Below are 19,876 nucleotides of genomic sequence, written 5' to 3'. Positions count from 1 at the left end.
ACTAAACAAGATGTACAAGGAAGTCCCACCCTTTTGCCAATTCTGCCCTATGACGGAAGCAGATATTATCCACATCTTTTGGAGTTGCAAATGCTCTTACAGACTTTGGTGCGCCCTCAGAGTCAAATTAGAAAAAATGGGTTATGAAAAATCTACCCTTTCATGGCAATTCGCCCTTCTTCACATACCCCCGGTAGGCATGGACATTAAGAACACTTATTTCCTAATAACAGCCTTTATGCTGATAAAATACTATATCACCCTAAATTGGAAGGATAGATCGACCCTTTCATGGAAAGGACTCAAACAGATAGCTGGGAAGCATTTTTCTGCTCATAAATACTTGTGGTATTCCATGAGGCTAAATCCATCACAGAGGGAAGCATGGAAACTGGTATATGAATGTATATTAACATAATCACACTGCATTCGAACCTCCGGCCTGGGGGTTCTACATAGATGGGCTTTGTATATAGTTAATGTATGTAGAGGAATTTTTGTCTGTACATATCTTTTAGTCATGTTGTAGGATATGATTTGTTATGTTATGACTAAAAATCAATAAAAAGAATTAAAAAAAAAAAAGAAAATGATTGATTTCAATAATTGGCTAAGTTTCTGGTGTCATTCTAAGCGGATCCAGTATCTGTTTGCCTGGGATGACATGACTGACATACTTCGATGCTTTACCGAAACAAGAAAAGAAAACGAGCAGGCAATGGAATATCCAACTGTTTATTGTATGTAAGCGCTTTCACTGAACAAAATACTTCAGCTTCTTCAGACAAGTAAAAACTATTCACTTCCCAGTTTAAAAACCTAACACAAACCTGCTGAGTCAGTGGGCTGGGCCAGCCCAAGTACATGATGTCATGCAGCATTAAACATTTAAAGCAACATTGACTAATTAAACTATGTTGCCCAAATGATAGTCTTAAACATCTAAAAAAGTTAATAAAAAAGTTTACCATTTCCAACCCAAGACAAAAAATAAATACAAATACAATTGGGATGGTAAATGATGCTTAAAAATAGGCCATTGTTATATAAAAAATAAAAAAATAATGATAATAAATAAAGTGTGTACTGTGTAAATGTGTAGCATAGAAATATACCTTGATGCTTTGCCAGAGATGGCCTGCACCTGTCTCCCCTGGGCTTCTGTATACTGGCCAAAGGTCTTGCCACCCCTATAGTGCCTTTTTTTGCGGTGTTCCAAAGACCAAATTACCACCGTAACAGCTACAAGTAAATGCAATCTGAGGGTCATGCTGCTCAACGCTAGAAGTCTAAATTTCAAAATGCATTAGCTCAAAGCACGCCTTAAAATGGAGAACATCGACATTTGTGCTGCAACAGAGACCTGGTTCAAGGCAACAGAAAGCACTCCTGTACTACCAAGCTATAACTCATTGCACACCTTTCGGCCTCAGAACTTGGACCGAAGCTCCAAAGGCGGTGGTGTTTCCATATTCCTAAAGGATGTGCACACCTCGGGGCTAGTAGCCCAACATAACGCACCAGAGATACTTCAGGTGCAGATAACATTGGGTAAGACAGTGATTCAGGTTGTAGCCTGTTATAGGTCCCCAACCATATCCCAAGACTCACACTCCACATTCCTAACCACCCTGGAAAATATTAGGGTCCAACCTAACACTCTCATACTGGTCGACTTCAACTACCCCTCTTTTAACTGGGAAACTACTCATGTACCAGTACACTTGCCCAACATTTCCTGGAATTCATTAATTCCAATACCCTGGACCAACTCGTTCTTTCCCCCACTAGAGGTAGCAACATCCTTGACCTGGTCATTACTAACATGGGTGACCGTTGCTCTACACCAGTGGTCAACTCCTCCCTGATTAGATCTGACCACAGACTAATCACCTTGGAAATCCACATCCCTCTCACCCCCACCCCCACAAAGGTATTCACCATGAAAAACTTCTCCAAAGCTAACTTTGGGCTCCTAAAAACAAAGGTGGCTAACTTCACGCTACCCATGCAAATGGAGAATAGTTGCATGATGCTGAATAATACACCAACGCACTGTAGAAACACGTACACAAATGCATGGATCTCACCATACCCAATAGAACCAAGATGCTCTCCTCCAAAACAAGGAAGCCAATCTGGTGGTCCCCTGCCATAAACAAACTCTACAACAGAAGGAGGAATCTGATGCAGAATAAGGTGAACTTCCAAGTCTAGAAAAACTTCCTTATTAGCCTCAACAAAACGTTGAGATCCCTCATCAAATCCTCTAAAGCTAGCTATGAAAACAGAAAGCTATGAAAACAGAATTGTAGCAGATAATAAAGACAACCACAAGGCCTTCTATAGTTATGTAAAGACTCTCCACAGCTATACCCAGATTTGCTGTGAGCTACTGCACAATGGTACATCATATACCAAGCCAACAGATATTGCCAATGTACTGGCCGGCACATTCAGTGCCAACTTTGCCCCCCCCAAAGGACCAATCACAATACCAGTAGATTGCCAGGCACCCAGTATTACTGCTGCACAGGTTAAAACAGCACTGTCCAAGACCATGAATACAGCTTCTATGGGACCTGACAATAGCCCTGGCTGTGTTCTACATGAACTACAGAGTGAACTGGCACTTCACCTGTGTGCCCTGTTCAATCACAGCCTCACCTCAGGCTTTGTCCCTACCAAATGGCACACTGCTACAGTCATCCCTCTCCACAAAGGAGGAGCAACTACAGATCCTGGGAACTATCGCCCCATTAGCCTGACATCATGCATCATAACACATCATCATGGACCTAATAAACAAGGATATAGGGACTCTCCAAACTCTGGATCCCACACAGTTTGGTTTTGTCAAGTGTAGATCATGCTTGCTTAACTTGGTCGACTTCTTTGAGTCAGTCACCAGAGTGGATGAAGGCAAGGTGGTTCATACAGCCTACCTTGATCTGGTCAAGGCCTTTGACACCATTCCCCACTCAGGAATCATAGAAAAACTCACTAAGCTAGGCATCAACCCCTATATTACCAGGTGGGTTGCAAACTGGCTCACAGATAGAACCCACAGTGTGAAAGTAGCTGACTCCAAGTCAGACTCCCATCCAGTCATGAGTGGAGTCCCACAGGGTTAGGTCCTGGGCCCTCTCCTGTTTGTTTTCTGCTTCTCAGAAGTCCAGGCCAACAGGAAGGGACTCTGGCTGGCAAAGTTTGCAGACGATTGTAAGTTGGGAGCCATTATTAACTCACCAAGTGATGTTGACATCCTACAGAAAGGCCTCACTGAGACCAACGACTGGTGTCAGAATCATGGCCTTAAGCTCAATGCCAAAAAATGTGTTGTTATCCCCTTTGAGAAAAACCCAGTTCCTGTGAATTACCACATTGACGGCAGTCCACTGAACACAGAAGGCGTTATAAGAGATCTGGGAACACAGGTTGACAGCAACCTCTCTTTTGACCACCACATTGCCACTGTGGTCAGAAAGTCCTTTTATGTGGCACATCTCATTAATAAGGGTTTTGTATCCAGGAAGAAGGAGGTCATTGTCTCCCTCTACTCTTCCCTCATTAGACCAATCATCGAGTGCAATGCCGTATTTGGCATGTACCTCACTAGACACCTGCAACAACCGGAGAGGCCACAAATGTACCTCACAAAGAGGATCCTAGGCCTTAAACACTTGTCTTATATGGACAGACTCAAAAAAACTCCAGCTATTCTCTGTCTCATATTGCCTACTCAGAGGCGATCTCTGCTTGACTTACAAAGCCATGTCTGACCCAGCTCTGTTAGAAATGCTACATCTAAAGAAATCCCAATCCCTCCACACTGCACACTCCAGAGACCTCAACCTCATTACTACAAACAGTAGAACATGCTGGAGGGACAGGTTCATAACCCAGAGACTGCCCATGCTATGGAGTAGACTTCCCACACATGCCAAGCAGAGCACCTCCTGGCCCTCTTCAAGAGAAATCTTGATGAGTGGATGGGAAATAGAAAATTCACCCCGGGGATCACTCCAGTGGCTCTACTCGACAGAGGCACTGGGAATTAAGGTCAGGTGGCACAATGCCAGGGTTATCCTATGGGCTAGGCTTGTAAAGGCTCCAGGGTCATTAGCCTAGTACACAGCTATGAACCTATAAAAAAAAATTGTTAATTGTTTCAGCGCCTGTAGCTGTAAACATTTGGTATCATACCTCAGTCTCAACTGTTACTTTACAGATTTTTGCAGAATGTCCAGATTTTTGTCTCATACTTTTGCTCTGTTTCTCATTAAACTGTGGTTTTCTCTGGCAAATCATTGAGGACTGAAGTGAAGTTAGAAAATAATGACAGACATTTTGAGTTATAGTCTTCATTATACCCTTCAGAAAATTCATAGTTATGCAAAACATGTTATTCTATTAACTTTCAAATTTTGTAATAGCAACATTTAAAGCGTGTCCCTATTTTGGGGCCTTTGTTCCCCTATTGTTTATGTCTTTGTCCGGATTTCTTGGTCTTAGAAGTTGAGAGGTATGTAGTATGGTCTGAAAGTAAGATGGTAATGTAAAATATAGGGACAAGTAATGTGACCCTACCTGCTGTCTGTTTTTACTGTGCTTTCTTTCTGGTTTACAGTCTGTCGCAATTGACTATCTAAGGAGTGTAACCTGGAGTAATATATTGTGCTAAGCCAGTTCATTTACTGCTTCAACAGTCAACTACTAGTTACACTCATTTCTGTTGTTAAGATTGCCTATTTAACATGTATGCATTGTCTACCTGTTTTGCCATTGATGTCAACTATTAACTTATAACAGTGTAAAAATTTGGAGCTATGCACAAGATCTTTCATTTGTTTGAACGCACACATGTACAAGCCTAGGGACATGAGGACTTTTATCATCAGAAACACACAGATATTCATCACGACTAATGAATTAAGACTGGCAAGGGCTGACTATCTTACTTGTTAGTGCATTTCTACAATGAGTATTAAACCACAGTTTGGAAATGTATACCAATTTATATGTCACCTTGGGTGGACATCTCTGATGGACATGGAAAGGGATTCTGTTCCACAGATGGGGGAGTTTTTGGGACACAAATCTATCCCACCATCAAGTTCTGTTAATTTGACTGGTGCCAGAAACATGGCCTCAGACTGAATGCCAAAAATGCATCATCATCCCTTTTGGGGAGAATGACGTTCTCACAAATGATCACATTGATAATAAGGCACTAAGCACACAATCAGTTGTGAGGGACTTGGGTACCCAGGTTGATAGCAAACTGACTTTTACCATCATATTGACTCTGTTGTATGGAAAGCTTTCTACATTTCCCACCTCATTAGTAAGGATATCTCATCCAGGGACAAGGAGGTGATAACATCCTTATATTCTTCCCTTATAAGACCCATTATTGAGTGTAGTGCTCATTTTGGCATGTACTTCACAAAGCACATGCAGCAGCTGGAGACACCACAGAGGTTCCTCACCAGGAGAATCCAGGGCCTCAAACATCTACCCTACACAGATAAACTAAAAACCCTGTCCCTCTACTCAGTCTCCTACAGACTCCTCAGATGTGACCTCTGTCTGGCATACAAAGCAATCTCAGACCCAGCCCTGATGGGACTGCTGCATATCCGCAAGTCAAACTCCAGTCATGTAACCCACACATGTTACCTCAACCTGGTCTGTGACATAAATAGGACTTGTTTGCAGGACAGATTTGTGTCACAGAGACACCCCTTTTTGTGGAATAGACTCCCTCTCCACGTAAAGCAGAGTACCGCATTAAACCTTTTTAAGCATAACCTGGATAACTGGATAATACACTCCTGGGATTCCACCTGTGTCCCTGCTTGACAGTGACATAGAGTGCTGACTTGTTGGAACATCGGCTAAATTCTTGGCTAGGCTTGTAAGAGCCTCAGGGCCAATAGCCTAGTAACTTCCTATGATCTTAAGTGAAGTGAAGCTGGTTTGGAGACTGAAATGCTGCAAAAGGTAATGGATGTATCTGTCTCAAGCTACAGATTTTAATTCTATGTGTGTTGAACTAATGGCTAGACTGAAACATGAGAAAAGGAACCTGAGATGAAACAATCTGCTGGAATATCATTGCAGGAAGGACCTATATGAGAGCAGAATTCACTCTGTCCTGTTCTTTGTGTTTAGACACCTGTGAGAAACATTTCCCTATTACCAGATCACAGATGCAGTTTGTCGAATGCATCTTGATCGAACCGAAAAGAGCAAAATGGCAACATAGCGAAGCGGCTTTTCAGCAAATTCTTTCCCTGGGAAAGAATTTGCTTGGCTGCTTTTGCTACTTTGCCATTTTCGGCACTGTAGTACGATCTCGGATTTGGTATATTTAAGTAGGGGGTGTGGGGGTGCTGTTCAGAGGTTTCAACGTTGTAAGCTTTCGCTTACATGGGGTTGATTAATTACCGTTCGCTTTTGTAAGCATGCGATAATATAATATAGACCCTGAGAAACAGCCATGGCAGAGACTTCACCTGAGCATCCTTTTTATCTATGCTAGTAGCAACAATGGGACTTCATTTCTTCACTTGATTCAGTAACACATAAATGTCACCTCTTGACTGGACATTTTTTTTTTTTTTTTTTGTTTAGGAGTAAGGCTTATTTTGTTTGAGTTTTAAGCATTTGCAGATTACAGCATTAAGTTTCTAATGGGCCTGTATGAAACATTTCCTTAGAAAGTGCTTAGAAGTATGATTTCTGTTTATGTAAACTAGACTCTTCATACAGCTAGCCTTTGGAAGAACTTTTCTTCTCAAGCTTTGACTGCAGTCAATAAGAAGTTGGTAGAGTTGTATTTTCTTTTAAGACTGAAGCTTTAACAGACTCATATTCGAACTGCTGTTGAAGTTACTTCTGCCGTGGTTTATTAAAGTTCATAAAACATACAAAATGCTCTTGTGGACTTGGGGCTGGAAATTTTCTGTTGATCTGCATGTTACTGACAATCATTTGTGCTGTTTAAATATTTTAATAACTGTTAAAAGTTGGAGGGGTGTGGTGCATTACAGGGACTAACCCACTAAATGATATATTTGTCATACTGAAAAGCATTTTGCTAGGGACTGCCCAGACAGATTTTGTACTTTTTTGTGTGAGAAAGGCCATTTCTCTTGGGAGTATGAGCCATCCTTTATCAGCTGTGGGGATGTAGGACATTTTTGGCCAGACTGTCTCACTTAAAGGCCATATGAACAAGAGGGGAACTCCAAGAGGGTGGGGGCAAGCTATGTATGGTGTTGCTGAACAGAAAGTAGTGAGTCCTTGTTTTACAGGTCTGTTGTCCCAGTGGCTGCTAGTGCTACAAAAGCACAACACGATAATCATTTTGGTTTTGGATACTTCAGAGGACAATGGTTCTGGGTGGATTCAGAAGATGAAGAATAATCTGCTGTATTGTGGATGTCATTGGTTCTACTGTCAGTAGGTTAGTTGAAGGACCTTTATTATCAAGTTAGGGGATGAAGAAAGAAAGCAAAATTCTATGTATATTAATTGCTATAAATAACTGTGGTTGAAATTTTGACTTTAAAAGTAAATAGTTTGAAAGTAGAGCAGAAATGGTATTTGTTTTTTGAATGGTTATGTGATCAGTGTTGTCAGAGTGTTTGTCTAAAATATTCTTTCATATATGGAGCAGGACAGGTTGTAACTGGTTGAAGGAGTCCACTGTTTTCAATTTGCTTTTGTGGAATGTTCTTGAGTTTTTATGAGGGTTAATTATACTGCTATAGAGATTGTGAATTGGGGTGTGGGTGGTCATTTGATATTTGTTGACATAGGTTAGGGTCATCCTTTTTAGGGTGTTGAATGTAAATGCTCATGGGGATGGGACTTTTAGGCAAGAAATTTCTGAGGTTTTGGGTGATTAGATTCAAGGGGGGATTATACTTTGTGTGTGTGTGGAAGGGGAGACTTCAGTTTTCCTCCATGTAATCCTCAATGGAAGAAGATGACAGATTAGCAGGATTTACCGGAATGCAGGGGCTTGTTGGTTGGTCAGGAGAGTATAATGTATTTTCACACAATTTTGGCTACAGAAATAGATTTTTATCTTGCTTCTGTCAGTTTGAATATTAGCAGGTTTACTGCAAAGGTTACCATTTTTCAGATCATGTGGTATTTTTGGGAGTTTTAGTGCTTGTTAGCACAAGATAGATCGGGAGAGATGTTTTTTATTTATTCAATTATTTTTTTTGGGATAGATGTTTTTGATTTATTCAGTAATTTTTTGGGGGGATAGATGTTTTTGATTTATTCAATTATTTTGTTTGGGATAGATGTTTTTGATGTATTTAATTATTTTTTTGGGATAGATGTTTTGATTTATTTAATTATTTTTTTGGGGATAGATGTTTTTGATTTATTCAATTATTCTTTTCTAGAATCAGTATAAGCAGTATTTTGATAGAATGTGGCAAGCTTATTGGGGGATGCAGGATTTTTATGTTAGATGGACTTCCTAGTGGATATCATTTATACTTAAACTTAGAAGTGGATTTTGTTTTATTTTGAAACAGTTAGATGGTGTGGAGGTTGGTGATTTGGATGGTAAGTTTATAGAGATCTGGAGGCTGCATGAGGTTCATATGTCAGATCTCCATAAAGAGTACAGCTTGCAGCAGTTTATTTGTATCGGTAAGAAGTGAAGGAATTGGTCTGTATTTTGCTGTGTAACAGGAAAAAGTCAAATTGGGAACACGTAGTTTGTTTATTTATGGAGTTGTAGGAAGTAGTTGAAGAGGAGGGCTGTAAATTTGTACTAGTGGAACAGTTTTGGATGAACAGCTTTGCCTCAGGGAACACAGTGAGCTATGGCAGGGGCAGTTTGAACTTTCCAGGTGTAAATATACTTTACCAGGTTTATAGGTGAGTGAATAGAGATTATATGACCATTTAAATCAGCAGCAGAAACTAGTATGTTTGAAGATTTTTAATGAATAATTACAGGGAGGTTATTTGGTATTGAGTTTTTTTTTTATGAAAAAAAGGTAAAACTAAGTTATTGAGTAATTGGAAGCTTATATTTTTATTATGAATACACTATAAGGGATTGTGTTGCATAGGCTGGAGAAGTGATGTAGGAGGAGTTTTGTGAGCAGCATTAATGACAATAAAGAATTAAGAGATTAGTGCAGAATATCAGTTATGGATGCTGATGGTATGAATGTGTATGTTAACAGGATATATGACAAAAATGTTCACTGAACATGATTCTGAACGTATGGGGATAAGTATGAAGCACATGTGTTGAGGCACAGAGTAGGAAGGCTACTTTGGAAGTGGTAAGAGGTTATTGAAGAAGCAGATAATATGAAGGTTCCAAGGTAGGATGGTTTGTCTTAGACAGTATATACGTTTTTGTAACCTTTACTGAAGGATGAGCTGATAAAAATCTTTCAAAGTATTTTAAACAAGGTAGCAGATAGCTCTGTGAAGTGGATATATTGTTTTTTTTTTTTTTTTTTAGTCAAAAAGGGGAACTTGCAGGGTATACATAACTGGAGGCCTATTTTTTCATTAAATGTGAATCTGAAACTGAAGCTTCACAGGAACAGGCTGTCAAACACGATCAGTATGTTTTAGACATGTAGGGCAAAGGGACACAGTATATTTTATTCTTCTTAGAGTGGTCACAGAATGAATGTGTAGGTTGATGTTTATACTTCGCTATTAAATCAAGAGAATGATTGTGGTAATATTAACTATGAGTCTTTATGGAGAACCATATTTGAACTCGGTCAGAGGTATAAAAGGTTTTCAAATTTATTAAAGAAGTTTACACAATGGGATGAGGGGGAATGTTTTATTAATGGAAGGTTGATTAAGTTGATTAAGTTTTTATTCAAGTCTACTTTTCTATGTAGCATATGTGGATAGATTTATTAGGGCTTTAGTAGCAGTGTGGATGTGACAGCTATGTTTATAACTGTAAAAAACAAAAACACACTCCAGTCCATAAAAGCAATCCATTTTTATTCAAAATTTAAGCATTTAATAATTACAAAACCAACAACTTAAATATCCTAAAAATGACATGACATTGGTCAGCTGGCCCAGTATCCAAATAAATAAAGATTTGAACACATTTAAAATCAATTAAATCTTATAAAATCTTAACACCGTAGTGTTAGAATTTAACTGAGCAGAATTTCAAAACGCTACTTAAAGATGTGTTGTCATTCAAAACTGGGAAGACAAGCTGCAATTAAACAATTGCTAGCACAATTCATAATACTCTAACTTGATTTCCCAGTTATCATCCCTTATTATATGTGGAAATTGTTCTATAACAGAAAATATATTTTTTTAAACTTCTACAGACTTCCACAGCTTGCTGAGTTTGTCACATTTCCACATTCAATATCATAGTAATGCTCATAAATATGAGAATGTAAGGCCCTTTTGGTCTTCCTAAGTAGTATAATTGACATTTTCCGCATATTACTAGGTATATCATTTTCTTAGTTTGGCAATTATGATATTCCCTTACTATTCTATATGTGCCGTGTTCAGTGTTTAATTGCAATGTCTACACTTAAACATTGCTAGAATTCTATTAATACTAAGAGAGCATTTTCGTTCCATATATGATTTTTAAATTTGTTTACAAATCTTGGCATTTGACAAAAATGGTCACTTAAAGTTTTGTCCAAGCCCAGAATGACCCAGTGCTTTTTACTAATATTTATACTATTTACCTCACTGCAGTTAGACAAAACCATAGCTTTAGAAAAAAATTAAGTTTATTTAGGTGTATGTTTGTGTCAGGAAAGACGTACTAAAAGATGTGGTATATGCAGGTGAGCTGTGTGCATTGATTACAAGTCATATGAATGTGGAAAAAGTATTGGCAGTGTCTGTAGAATGGAAAGGTAAGACAGAAGTTAAGATAAAAGAACAAGTGTAAAAGGTTTGTGTGTGGGGATTAGAACAGAGAAGTGTATGATAGAGAGGGTTAAGTTTAAGCATCATTTTAGGAAATAAAAGAAAATGTTATTTTTCTGTTAAAAACATTTTTAGTTCTTATACTTTCGTATGTGGTAAGTACTCTTTTATGTTAATCACATTTAGAAGTGAGGTTACTACAAATTTTTCATGACATTTTAGTTTTTAAACTAAATCCACTGAAACTGATATAATGAGTGAAGTTGAGTTGGATATGCTGCACTGAGTGATTTGTTTTGCTTAATGAATCATCCATTTGGAAGAGATGGTACAAAGTTAGGCTGAGTCTCAAAGGGCTGACAGAAGAAGGTGGGATAAGTGGGACAGCATACAGGTGAGAGATTCAACTGCATTGGATAAAGTACCTGGGCCTATCTATATAACATGTACTGCAAGTACTGTTTGAATATTTTTGTGAATTAATATGTGATGTAGAAGATATGAAGTTAATATCTATTTGTATATAATATTCATACTTGCCAGTATGAAATGCATTTTATATTTCATTAGAAATGTATTATTAAGCAAAATTTCAACACAGATCTAATACTTTTCCACTACCTGCAGTATAACATGTAAGGTATGTTTTGGAATGACTTGAGTTAAGGCTTACTTATCCATTTCTTCCTTGCATTTTCCAGTACTTCAGAGGGTCAGAAAACCTCCAGCTTACTAGCCGCATAAAGCATGCTTTGTACTTTAGCTGCTGCAACATCTTTCTTATAATAGTCTGCCATCTCAAGAATGTAGACATTTCCTTCACGGTCATTCACCATATCACCTTTTCTTTTTGTTCATAGTATGTTTATATGATTGCTTTAACATCATATGCATCTATCACTATATTATTATTAGTATTCAGTCAGTTATGGTTACTATTTGCTAACAGAAGGGAATAAAAGAGACTTGGAAGATAAGTGTGTGTGTGGAGGGGGGGGGGTGCTGCTTACAAGCCAAAGGAGAGTGCTGTCCAGGGGATAATGAATATTAGGTCAAACAGGTAGATATTTACACAAAGTTATCTTTAGCTGTTTATGTTTGCAGACAGTTCAGACCCGGACTGTGTTTTTCATAGAACAGTGTATCCACCGGTTGGATTAAAGATAAAAGTGTTATTACAGCTGATTATTTAGAGTGGTGTTAGGTACAAAGTTAACTTTAACTGTTTGTGTTTGCAGATAGTTCAGACCCAGACTGTGCTTTTTATATAACGATGTATCCACCAGTCGGGTTAAAGATAAAGGTGTTATTGCAGCTGATTACTTAGAGTGGTGTTAGGTTGGAGAGACACAGAGCTCTTCATGGGGCCTGTAGCAGGGTGGTTGTACATTTATTTGTTAAATGGATCACCACCAGTCAGGGCACTAGAGATTAATCCTTCTTGGTTTTGCACATACAGTGAGCAAACTGCAGGCCTTCAACTTATCCATGAGTACCAAAGCAAAATATGACCTGATGTTTGTACTCGGTAAATGGATCGCCCAATGAAGAGTCTTTAACAGGCATTAAAGGTGCTGTACTTAAAATACTCATGCATAATATTCACCAAACAAAAATACACATGATACAGATGTCATCCTGAAAGCAGCAGTATGTCTGAAATATCAGAGGAACTGCAGCAGCTTTGAATCATAGCATTTAATGCAAACTGATGGCAGTTTACACAAAAATGGTCATCTTCTACAATCGGTTCACAGCTGTTGAAATACATACTTTTGATGAAGAAATGTTTTCACTTCCTAAACATTGTAAAGATTCAATTAACATTTAGTATACTTGAAATAGTATTTCTTTTATGTAATGAAGTGAAACTTGAAGTTCATACGTTTTGAAACACAATAAGAGCATCATTTGTAGATGTGATATCCTAACAAAAACTAGATGTTGTTCAGGCAACTGTAACACAAACTGAGGTACACAAAAATATGTACAATTTTAAAGTCACAAATAAAAAGAGTTCTAAATGTCAGACAGATATTCATCCTGGCCTGAGTGCATTGGTCAGGTTTGGTGAGTAGGGGACAGTGCTTCATTTTAAAAGATGAGGTTGGCAGCTCAAACAAAAATATTGCAAACTTGGTAGTCAGCCATAATTATGATTCTTTAATTCTGCTTTGTAAACTGCCCATTGCTGTAAGATATTGCTGCTTTTGATATCCATGAGAAAGGATTGCCATGATAAGGGGAGGTTCATTGCAAGTATGCTGCCTATTTAGCATAATACTTCATAACAGTACAAAAAAAACCTTGTATGTAAGATGCTATTTTAAATTCTAGTTGTACATCACATCACTGAAAGAAAACCTCATCAAAAGCAACATAATCAAGGCACAGAGGCAACAAATTGAAACCCATTTTGTTGACATTCATGTAGGTCATGCAAGTAATTATTTCTACTAGAAGAGAAATTCCAACACGCTAACTCCGGCAATAAGCAAAACTTTATGCCTGATGCTAACCATAACATAACACAAACTTTAATGTAATCCCCAATCAGACATTTATTCAATTAATTACTTTTATTCTCCCTGATATTTGACCAAAGCAGACTTGCTGCAATGGCTTCAGGAAAATCATCTTTGTTAAAATCATCATCAATCAGCTAGCTTGAGATATATAATTCAGCATCTAGGAATTTAAATAGGAAATTAAGAGAAAAGGGGTGATTATCTAATGGATAAAACATGAAATTAGAAGAGAATGTTTCAATTGTCCAGTAGTATAATTCTAATAAAATTTACTTGATCATTTAGTAATGAGAAAACACTTTTCTAGCAATGAGAACTGCTTGGTTAAAAACTAGATGCCTTGTTATTTATAAAGAGGATTTAAGCCTGTTACATTTACTTGCTTCGGATATCTTGCTACATGAAGTACATTTTATAACTGACACATTGTATGTTCATCCCTTACTTTTTAGAGGTTAGCAGACAGCCTAGTGCTTGGGTCATGCCTAGTCGTAGTGATATAGCATGACTCAAGGTATATAGATTGCTTCTGTTATTACAGAAAATTAAGATTATCTATGAATTCATAAATAGAAACTACAGCTACTTAAATGCCTAACTACTGTGAAACGTCTCAAAACTTTCATTTTGAACATAATCCTCCAAGCCACAAAACTAAAAAAAAAAACTTTATTTCTGGATGTATTTGTATTGAAACTTTATATGTTTCGATATATATAATATTGTCTTGTATACTTTTGGATGTGTATACTACATTATTAATGTCTGGAAAATCTTATAGGCCGCAGAACTGTATAAAAAAAAAAAAAAAAAAAAACATTGTGTAATTGAAACTTTGAATGTAACTGTAATAACTATGTCTTGTATGCTTTGAATCTGAAATTTGGAGATTTTCCATCCGGGCCTCCACTGAAAATGGGTTCTGGACCCAGTGGACTTTCCCGGTCAGCAAATGTCAATAAATAAATAAATACATAATAAATAATGAAATCTTAGCCCTTTGAAGTATTGATTGTGTTATCTACCTGTGAGGAGTCAACCATAAATTACAACGTTCTGGTAGTGATTCAGTGTTCATTGCAAATTAATACATTTCTGCCATGTAGCTTCTTAGTTTAAAAAACTATAAAGTCATTTTTCTTGATTGCTATTGCTGTTGTTAACTCACTTAACCATGTTTACGGAGGAATAGGTGCAGAAAATTAAAATGAGTACAGAACACATGCTCAGTATTTCAGTTGTTAGGTTGGCTATGAGCGTCTAATCTAATCTTTCACTTTTGTTACTCATTAGTGAAGAGGTGTTGAGGCACGAAGATCTACAGCCTGATGTAAATGTTGAAAACTTAGGACAGCTCTTAGATCAAACAACTATGGATAAACTGAAGAATGATTACTGTGAGGCTGTACAGGTAATTCTGTAAATGATTGCACTTCTCTTGTTGTGCTTTATATTAGTTATTGTGTTACCAGCTCCTGTTACATTTCATTTTTGTTCCAATATTGGAAATGAAACATTTCATCTAGTGTACTATACTTTCTAAAAGAGAGAAAGGAAAAATGTTATTTATTTGCATCTTTATTGCTTCCTAAACATTGGCAGAAATATCCAGTTCCTGTTTTTAGGTTAGTAATGCAAAGCACACAATGAATCTACACATCTGTCACATTATTTTGAACCTGCAGCATATGTGAGAATGATTTTTTGACAACTGTGACTTTTATTTTGTTCCTGAAATCACCATTTTGTAACTTGAGTATTTTTATTTACTTTCATTGCATATTAGAATGGCATTTTACATATCAAATACAAGTATTTCTCCATACTGTCAAGTGCCCATTAAGATAACAGTTTATTAAGTAAAAACAAAGGAAGAGCATTTCAGCCTTTTGACAACTTCATCAATGAAGTGGTAACTGTTGTATAATTTAGATTCAGTAAGAGTAATCGACTCAAAAAAGAAAGTAAATCTTAATACATTACATAATTATACAGGTTTGTAGAACATTGTCAAGTGTGTAGTCAACTTTTTAAGGTCAGCAGATGTTATGAAAGTATATGCAAAATGTGTCATCAAGAAAACCTGTACCAGTCAACTTTTTAAGGTCAGCAGATATTATGAAAGTATATGCAAAATGTGTCATCAGGAAAACCTGTACCATTATACCATGCCCTAAACACCATACTGTATGGCTGCCAGAAATTTGTCTGAATTTCAATGAAAAGTGAGTGAGTGAGTGAGTGAGTGAGTGAGTGAGTGAGTGAGTGAGTGAGTGAGTGAGTGAGTGCTCACTGCCCAGTTAACAAGATACTTAGCCTACTAAATTACAGCAGTCATATTTTTACTGTAACAAGGTATCACTTGACCCCAGCAATTGCTGGTTGAAAGCCTGTGCTAGTCACATATGGGGATAAAGCTATGGGTTTGGCTCAGGAAGCTGTATTCGATTCTTGGCTAAGGTGCTTAATGGAGCAGGCAGGGAGAGTGGAACAGTGCCCATCCTGGGAGGAGAGGGTGCTTGCTTGGAACACCCATAGACTGTCGATTTTCCTGACAGAGATCATAGAAACAAGAAACTCATGTGTAGCCTGAGGGTGGACGAGGAAGTCCTACTGATGGTAACCTCTTATGGAAGTGAGAGGTGGAACAGTGGTGATGTTCATTGCATGACCCACCCACAGGATATTGCTGGAAGGACTCAGGCAGGGACTTAACAGGAGGAACACTCTTATGATTAGCATAATGCTGCCATTGGTGTCTTGATCTCCATCAAGTTTGGTAGACATGGTGAATGAGGAGAGGTCCTTGGACTACCTGATGGATAGCTGTAAGGAGCCAAAAACTGTTGGTTTAAAGAAAAAGACTGTAGGAAAGGTCATAAGAAAGGCCACATTTCTTATGACCTTTCCTACAGTCTTTTTCTTTAAACCAAGTGTGTGTGTGTGTGTGTGTGTGTGTGTGTGTGTGTGTGTGTGTGTGTGTGTGTGTGTGTGTGTGAGAGATGTGTAGACAGCAGTATGTCAAAATGGATGTAGGGTGCAAGAAAGCAAACACTGGGCCTTAGGCATACAAAATGTAGATTACACAGAAAAAGAGAGGGATTGCATTATGGACAAATTGATGTGATAAAGATGCTGTCATGGACAACTTATTATATCTGGAATTGCACGAAGTGAAAAATCATATTGGTCACTCAGAGACAACAGGTCTAAAACTAACAATGGAGCTAGATGTGGGCTTAGTATTACACATAATTTCTGTTATACATTAAAAAATATGTCCTGAATATACAATTGAAAGAAACAGCATTGAAATTAAAGATATATTCTGATAATCAAGTAACCCTTGGTGATTAACTGAAGTGATATTGACTATATTCCAAATAGATTAGCGCTTTCGGGTAAAACCACTACCCTTCATCAGATCTAAATACAACAGCATTCACACTGGTTAAATGTAGATTCCAATCAATTAGAACCTTCAAATGAGCCTACACCTTCTCAAGATGGTTTGAGTGGAGAACAGGTGTTCAGCCCAGGGGGTGTGTCTGCTCATAGATTGTCAATCCAAGTAATTTTGGCAAATTCCATTTCAGCCACCACATCACCCCCCTCTCTGATTGGGTAATATAACTTGTAAGACCAAAAAGCAAAAGTATGACTATTGTTTAACATTATATGTTTAAATAGGGGATTTTTCTCATCTTTCAATTTAATATCACTTATATATTTGGATATATGCTCTTTAAGCTGCATGTTGGTTTTGCCAGATTAAAAATTGGAACATTGTTGGCAGCATGCTAAGTATACTGTGTTTTTTGTTTTGCAGTTAGTATATAACATGTGTATATAACTTTTACCAGTAATAGGATGAATAAAATCTTGAGTTTTGTTGATGCATTTACTCATAGTACAGCTTCTGCAGGAATAAATTCCAATTCTATCTGACAAAATTTTATGGTAGCTTATAGATCTTCCACATAACAAACTTTTCAAATTTCTATTCTTAAATGAAAATGCTGGTACATCACCTACTATAACATTTTTGTCACTAGGCAGATTCTTCCAGTTATTGCATATAATGTCACAGACATAACTTGTTTCACCAGAGTAAGTTACGATTAATCTAACTTGTGAACAGTCACGATTACTTAAACTGTTAGTAGTGGAAGAATTATCTGATGTTTGTGATGAAAATAATTGTCTTCCGTGAGTACTTCTCAACTTCTTAACATTATTTATATGTTGATATACATGCTTTCTATTGTAACCTCTATCAATAAATTATTGACTCAGTACTTCACTTGCTCTTTCAATTTCTTCCTCCCTGTTGTTCAACTGTGAGTTCCTCAGCATCTGTCCTTTCACAGTATTATCATAAATATGTTGTGGATGCATACTGTCTCAGGATAATAAGCCATTCCTCTTACAATCTTTCTGATGGATAGTAGTATTTATCCCACTATCAAATTAAAATTGGACATCTAAAACGTCATTAACTGTAGCAGATTGTTTCATTGGAAATCTTAGAAACTCAACGGTAGTCTCTAAATATATTAAAAATTCATTAAGAATCTCCAAGGACCCCTGCCACATAATATATACATTGTCCATGAACCACTGTAATAGGAGATATTTGAACCAAATATGTTCCCATTCATTACATGATTAGATGCGCAGTATGCTAATACAATATTCACATAACTGTCAGCACAGGGAGTGTCCATGGCTACTCCCCGTTTTTGCTGTCAGATGTTCTTTTCATACAAAAAAATATTGTTATCCAACACTATTAGTTAATAGTTGATATAGTAATTCAGTCTTCTTATTGGAATAACCTTTCTTGTTATGCAAATAATTCTTTATGGCCATAATCCCATAATTATTAGGAATTACCACAAAGAGACTGTTTATGTCCAATGTAACCATAAGATAGCCTCTAGAATTAGTAATGTCATGTGACTGTTTAGAGAGAATCAAGGAAATCCTTAGTGTCCCTTAAGACAGTAGAAGCATTTTTCAGTTCATGTTCAATATAGCTAGATAAAGGTTCTGTCCCCCATCCTGCTAGAGCAACTATAGAGTGGAAAGGGGGATGCTCAAAGCACTTATGAATTTTGGGGAGGCCTTTTATAGTTGGTATCATTGGGGACACAATCTTGAAAAAGTCATAGAGAACTTCATCTATTTTCTGACATATTAGTGAATCATATAAAACATCATTTATGCTTGTGATCTTACAGTTGACAGTGTTATGATCAATTAGCTAAGCAGCTTCATCACTGAACATGTCAGGCATCTTATTATGATAGTGAAACGTATCCAGACTAACAAAAGCACCACCTTTATCTGCTGAACAAATCACAACATTGCCGTTATGCATTAGTTCTTTCAAAGCCAGCCTATCCTCATTGCTTAAATTGTGAAAATGGTGTCTAGGTTCATTAAATTTCTTATAGATATCTGCTTCACACACTTTAAGGAAAGCAACCAGTATAGCATTGTTTTGAGATATAAAGAGACTAGGTCTTTTTAACATATGAGACTCACTAGTGGTATTCATACCATAAATATCCTTCAGCATCACATCCCTACAAAACATTCTTAAATTAATAATGGCATCACTAATATGGGAAGGGACAGCAGGAATAAAGAATAAACATTTATTTAACAATGAAGTATGTAGCAGCTTAAATTCACCACCAAATCAGAAATGGTAGGAGCAGAATGTATTGGCATTTTGTTGAGATCTTCCTCCTTTTCCTCATTCTGATTAGGGAGAGGTCCCCTTTGCATATATGCTGTGGTATTAGTGGTAATGGGAGCACTGGAAAAACCAAGGATAACACACAAGTGTCCTTACATCTAGCTCCCAAGTTAGTATCAGCATTGTCTCCCAGACATCTCTCTGCACATGTGTTAGATGTTGTAAATTAATATTGGTGCTTCAAGGAGAATTCACTTCAGTCTTCTCTGTGCATGCATAAGATGTATTGGCATTACAATTAATGTTTTGATGGGATTCATTTTGGTCCATAGCTTGTTAATGTCAATTAGTTCATTAACAAAATTATCACCCTGTATTAGCGTTGAAGAAGTAATATTGGACTTCTTACCAAAGCTATATCTAGGCCATTGAAAAATTCTTCCATTTTTAAAATTCCATAAAATCCCTTAAAAGTTTTATCTTAATCCATTCTAATTTCATATTGTACATTGAAATATTGGAATAAAGTTCATGTAGCTTAACAGTATAAATACCACCAGAAAACTTTTTTTCTATATCAGCTATCAGCCTGTTTCAGTTCGTCTTCCAATAAAAGGTTGTTCTCCAGTAACAACCTCATGTAATTTAAACTAGTCTCAAGATTAATCATTTGCCATCTTTCTAATAATGCAGGATGAGTATTATC

At 37.1% G+C, this 19,876-nt stretch overlaps 1 protein-coding gene across 4 annotated transcripts in view; it reads left to right on the top strand.

The window, feature by feature from the left end:
* LOC122796727 (exocyst complex component 3-like protein 4) overlaps positions 1 to 19,876 on the top strand; it is a 2,022,901-nt gene that overhangs the window by 1,237,232 nt on the left and 765,793 nt on the right. For all 4 annotated transcript variants that reach the window (XM_044065430.1, XM_044065431.1, XM_044065429.1 and 1 more), the window contains one exon: positions 14,757 to 14,874. In XM_044065430.1, the coding sequence (XP_043921365.1) occupies positions 14,757 to 14,874 (118 nt within the window). The remainder of the gene's footprint in view (positions 1 to 14,756; positions 14,875 to 19,876) is intronic.

Source organism: Protopterus annectens, chromosome 3.part0, assembly GCF_019279795.1.
Source record: "Protopterus annectens isolate FY-2018-M chromosome 3.part0, PAN1.0, whole genome shotgun sequence".
NCBI classification, from domain to species: domain Eukaryota; kingdom Metazoa; phylum Chordata; order Ceratodontiformes; family Protopteridae; genus Protopterus; species Protopterus annectens.
The sequence above is the reverse complement of the archived record's forward strand: the minus strand, read 5'-3'. Positions and strand labels throughout refer to the sequence as shown.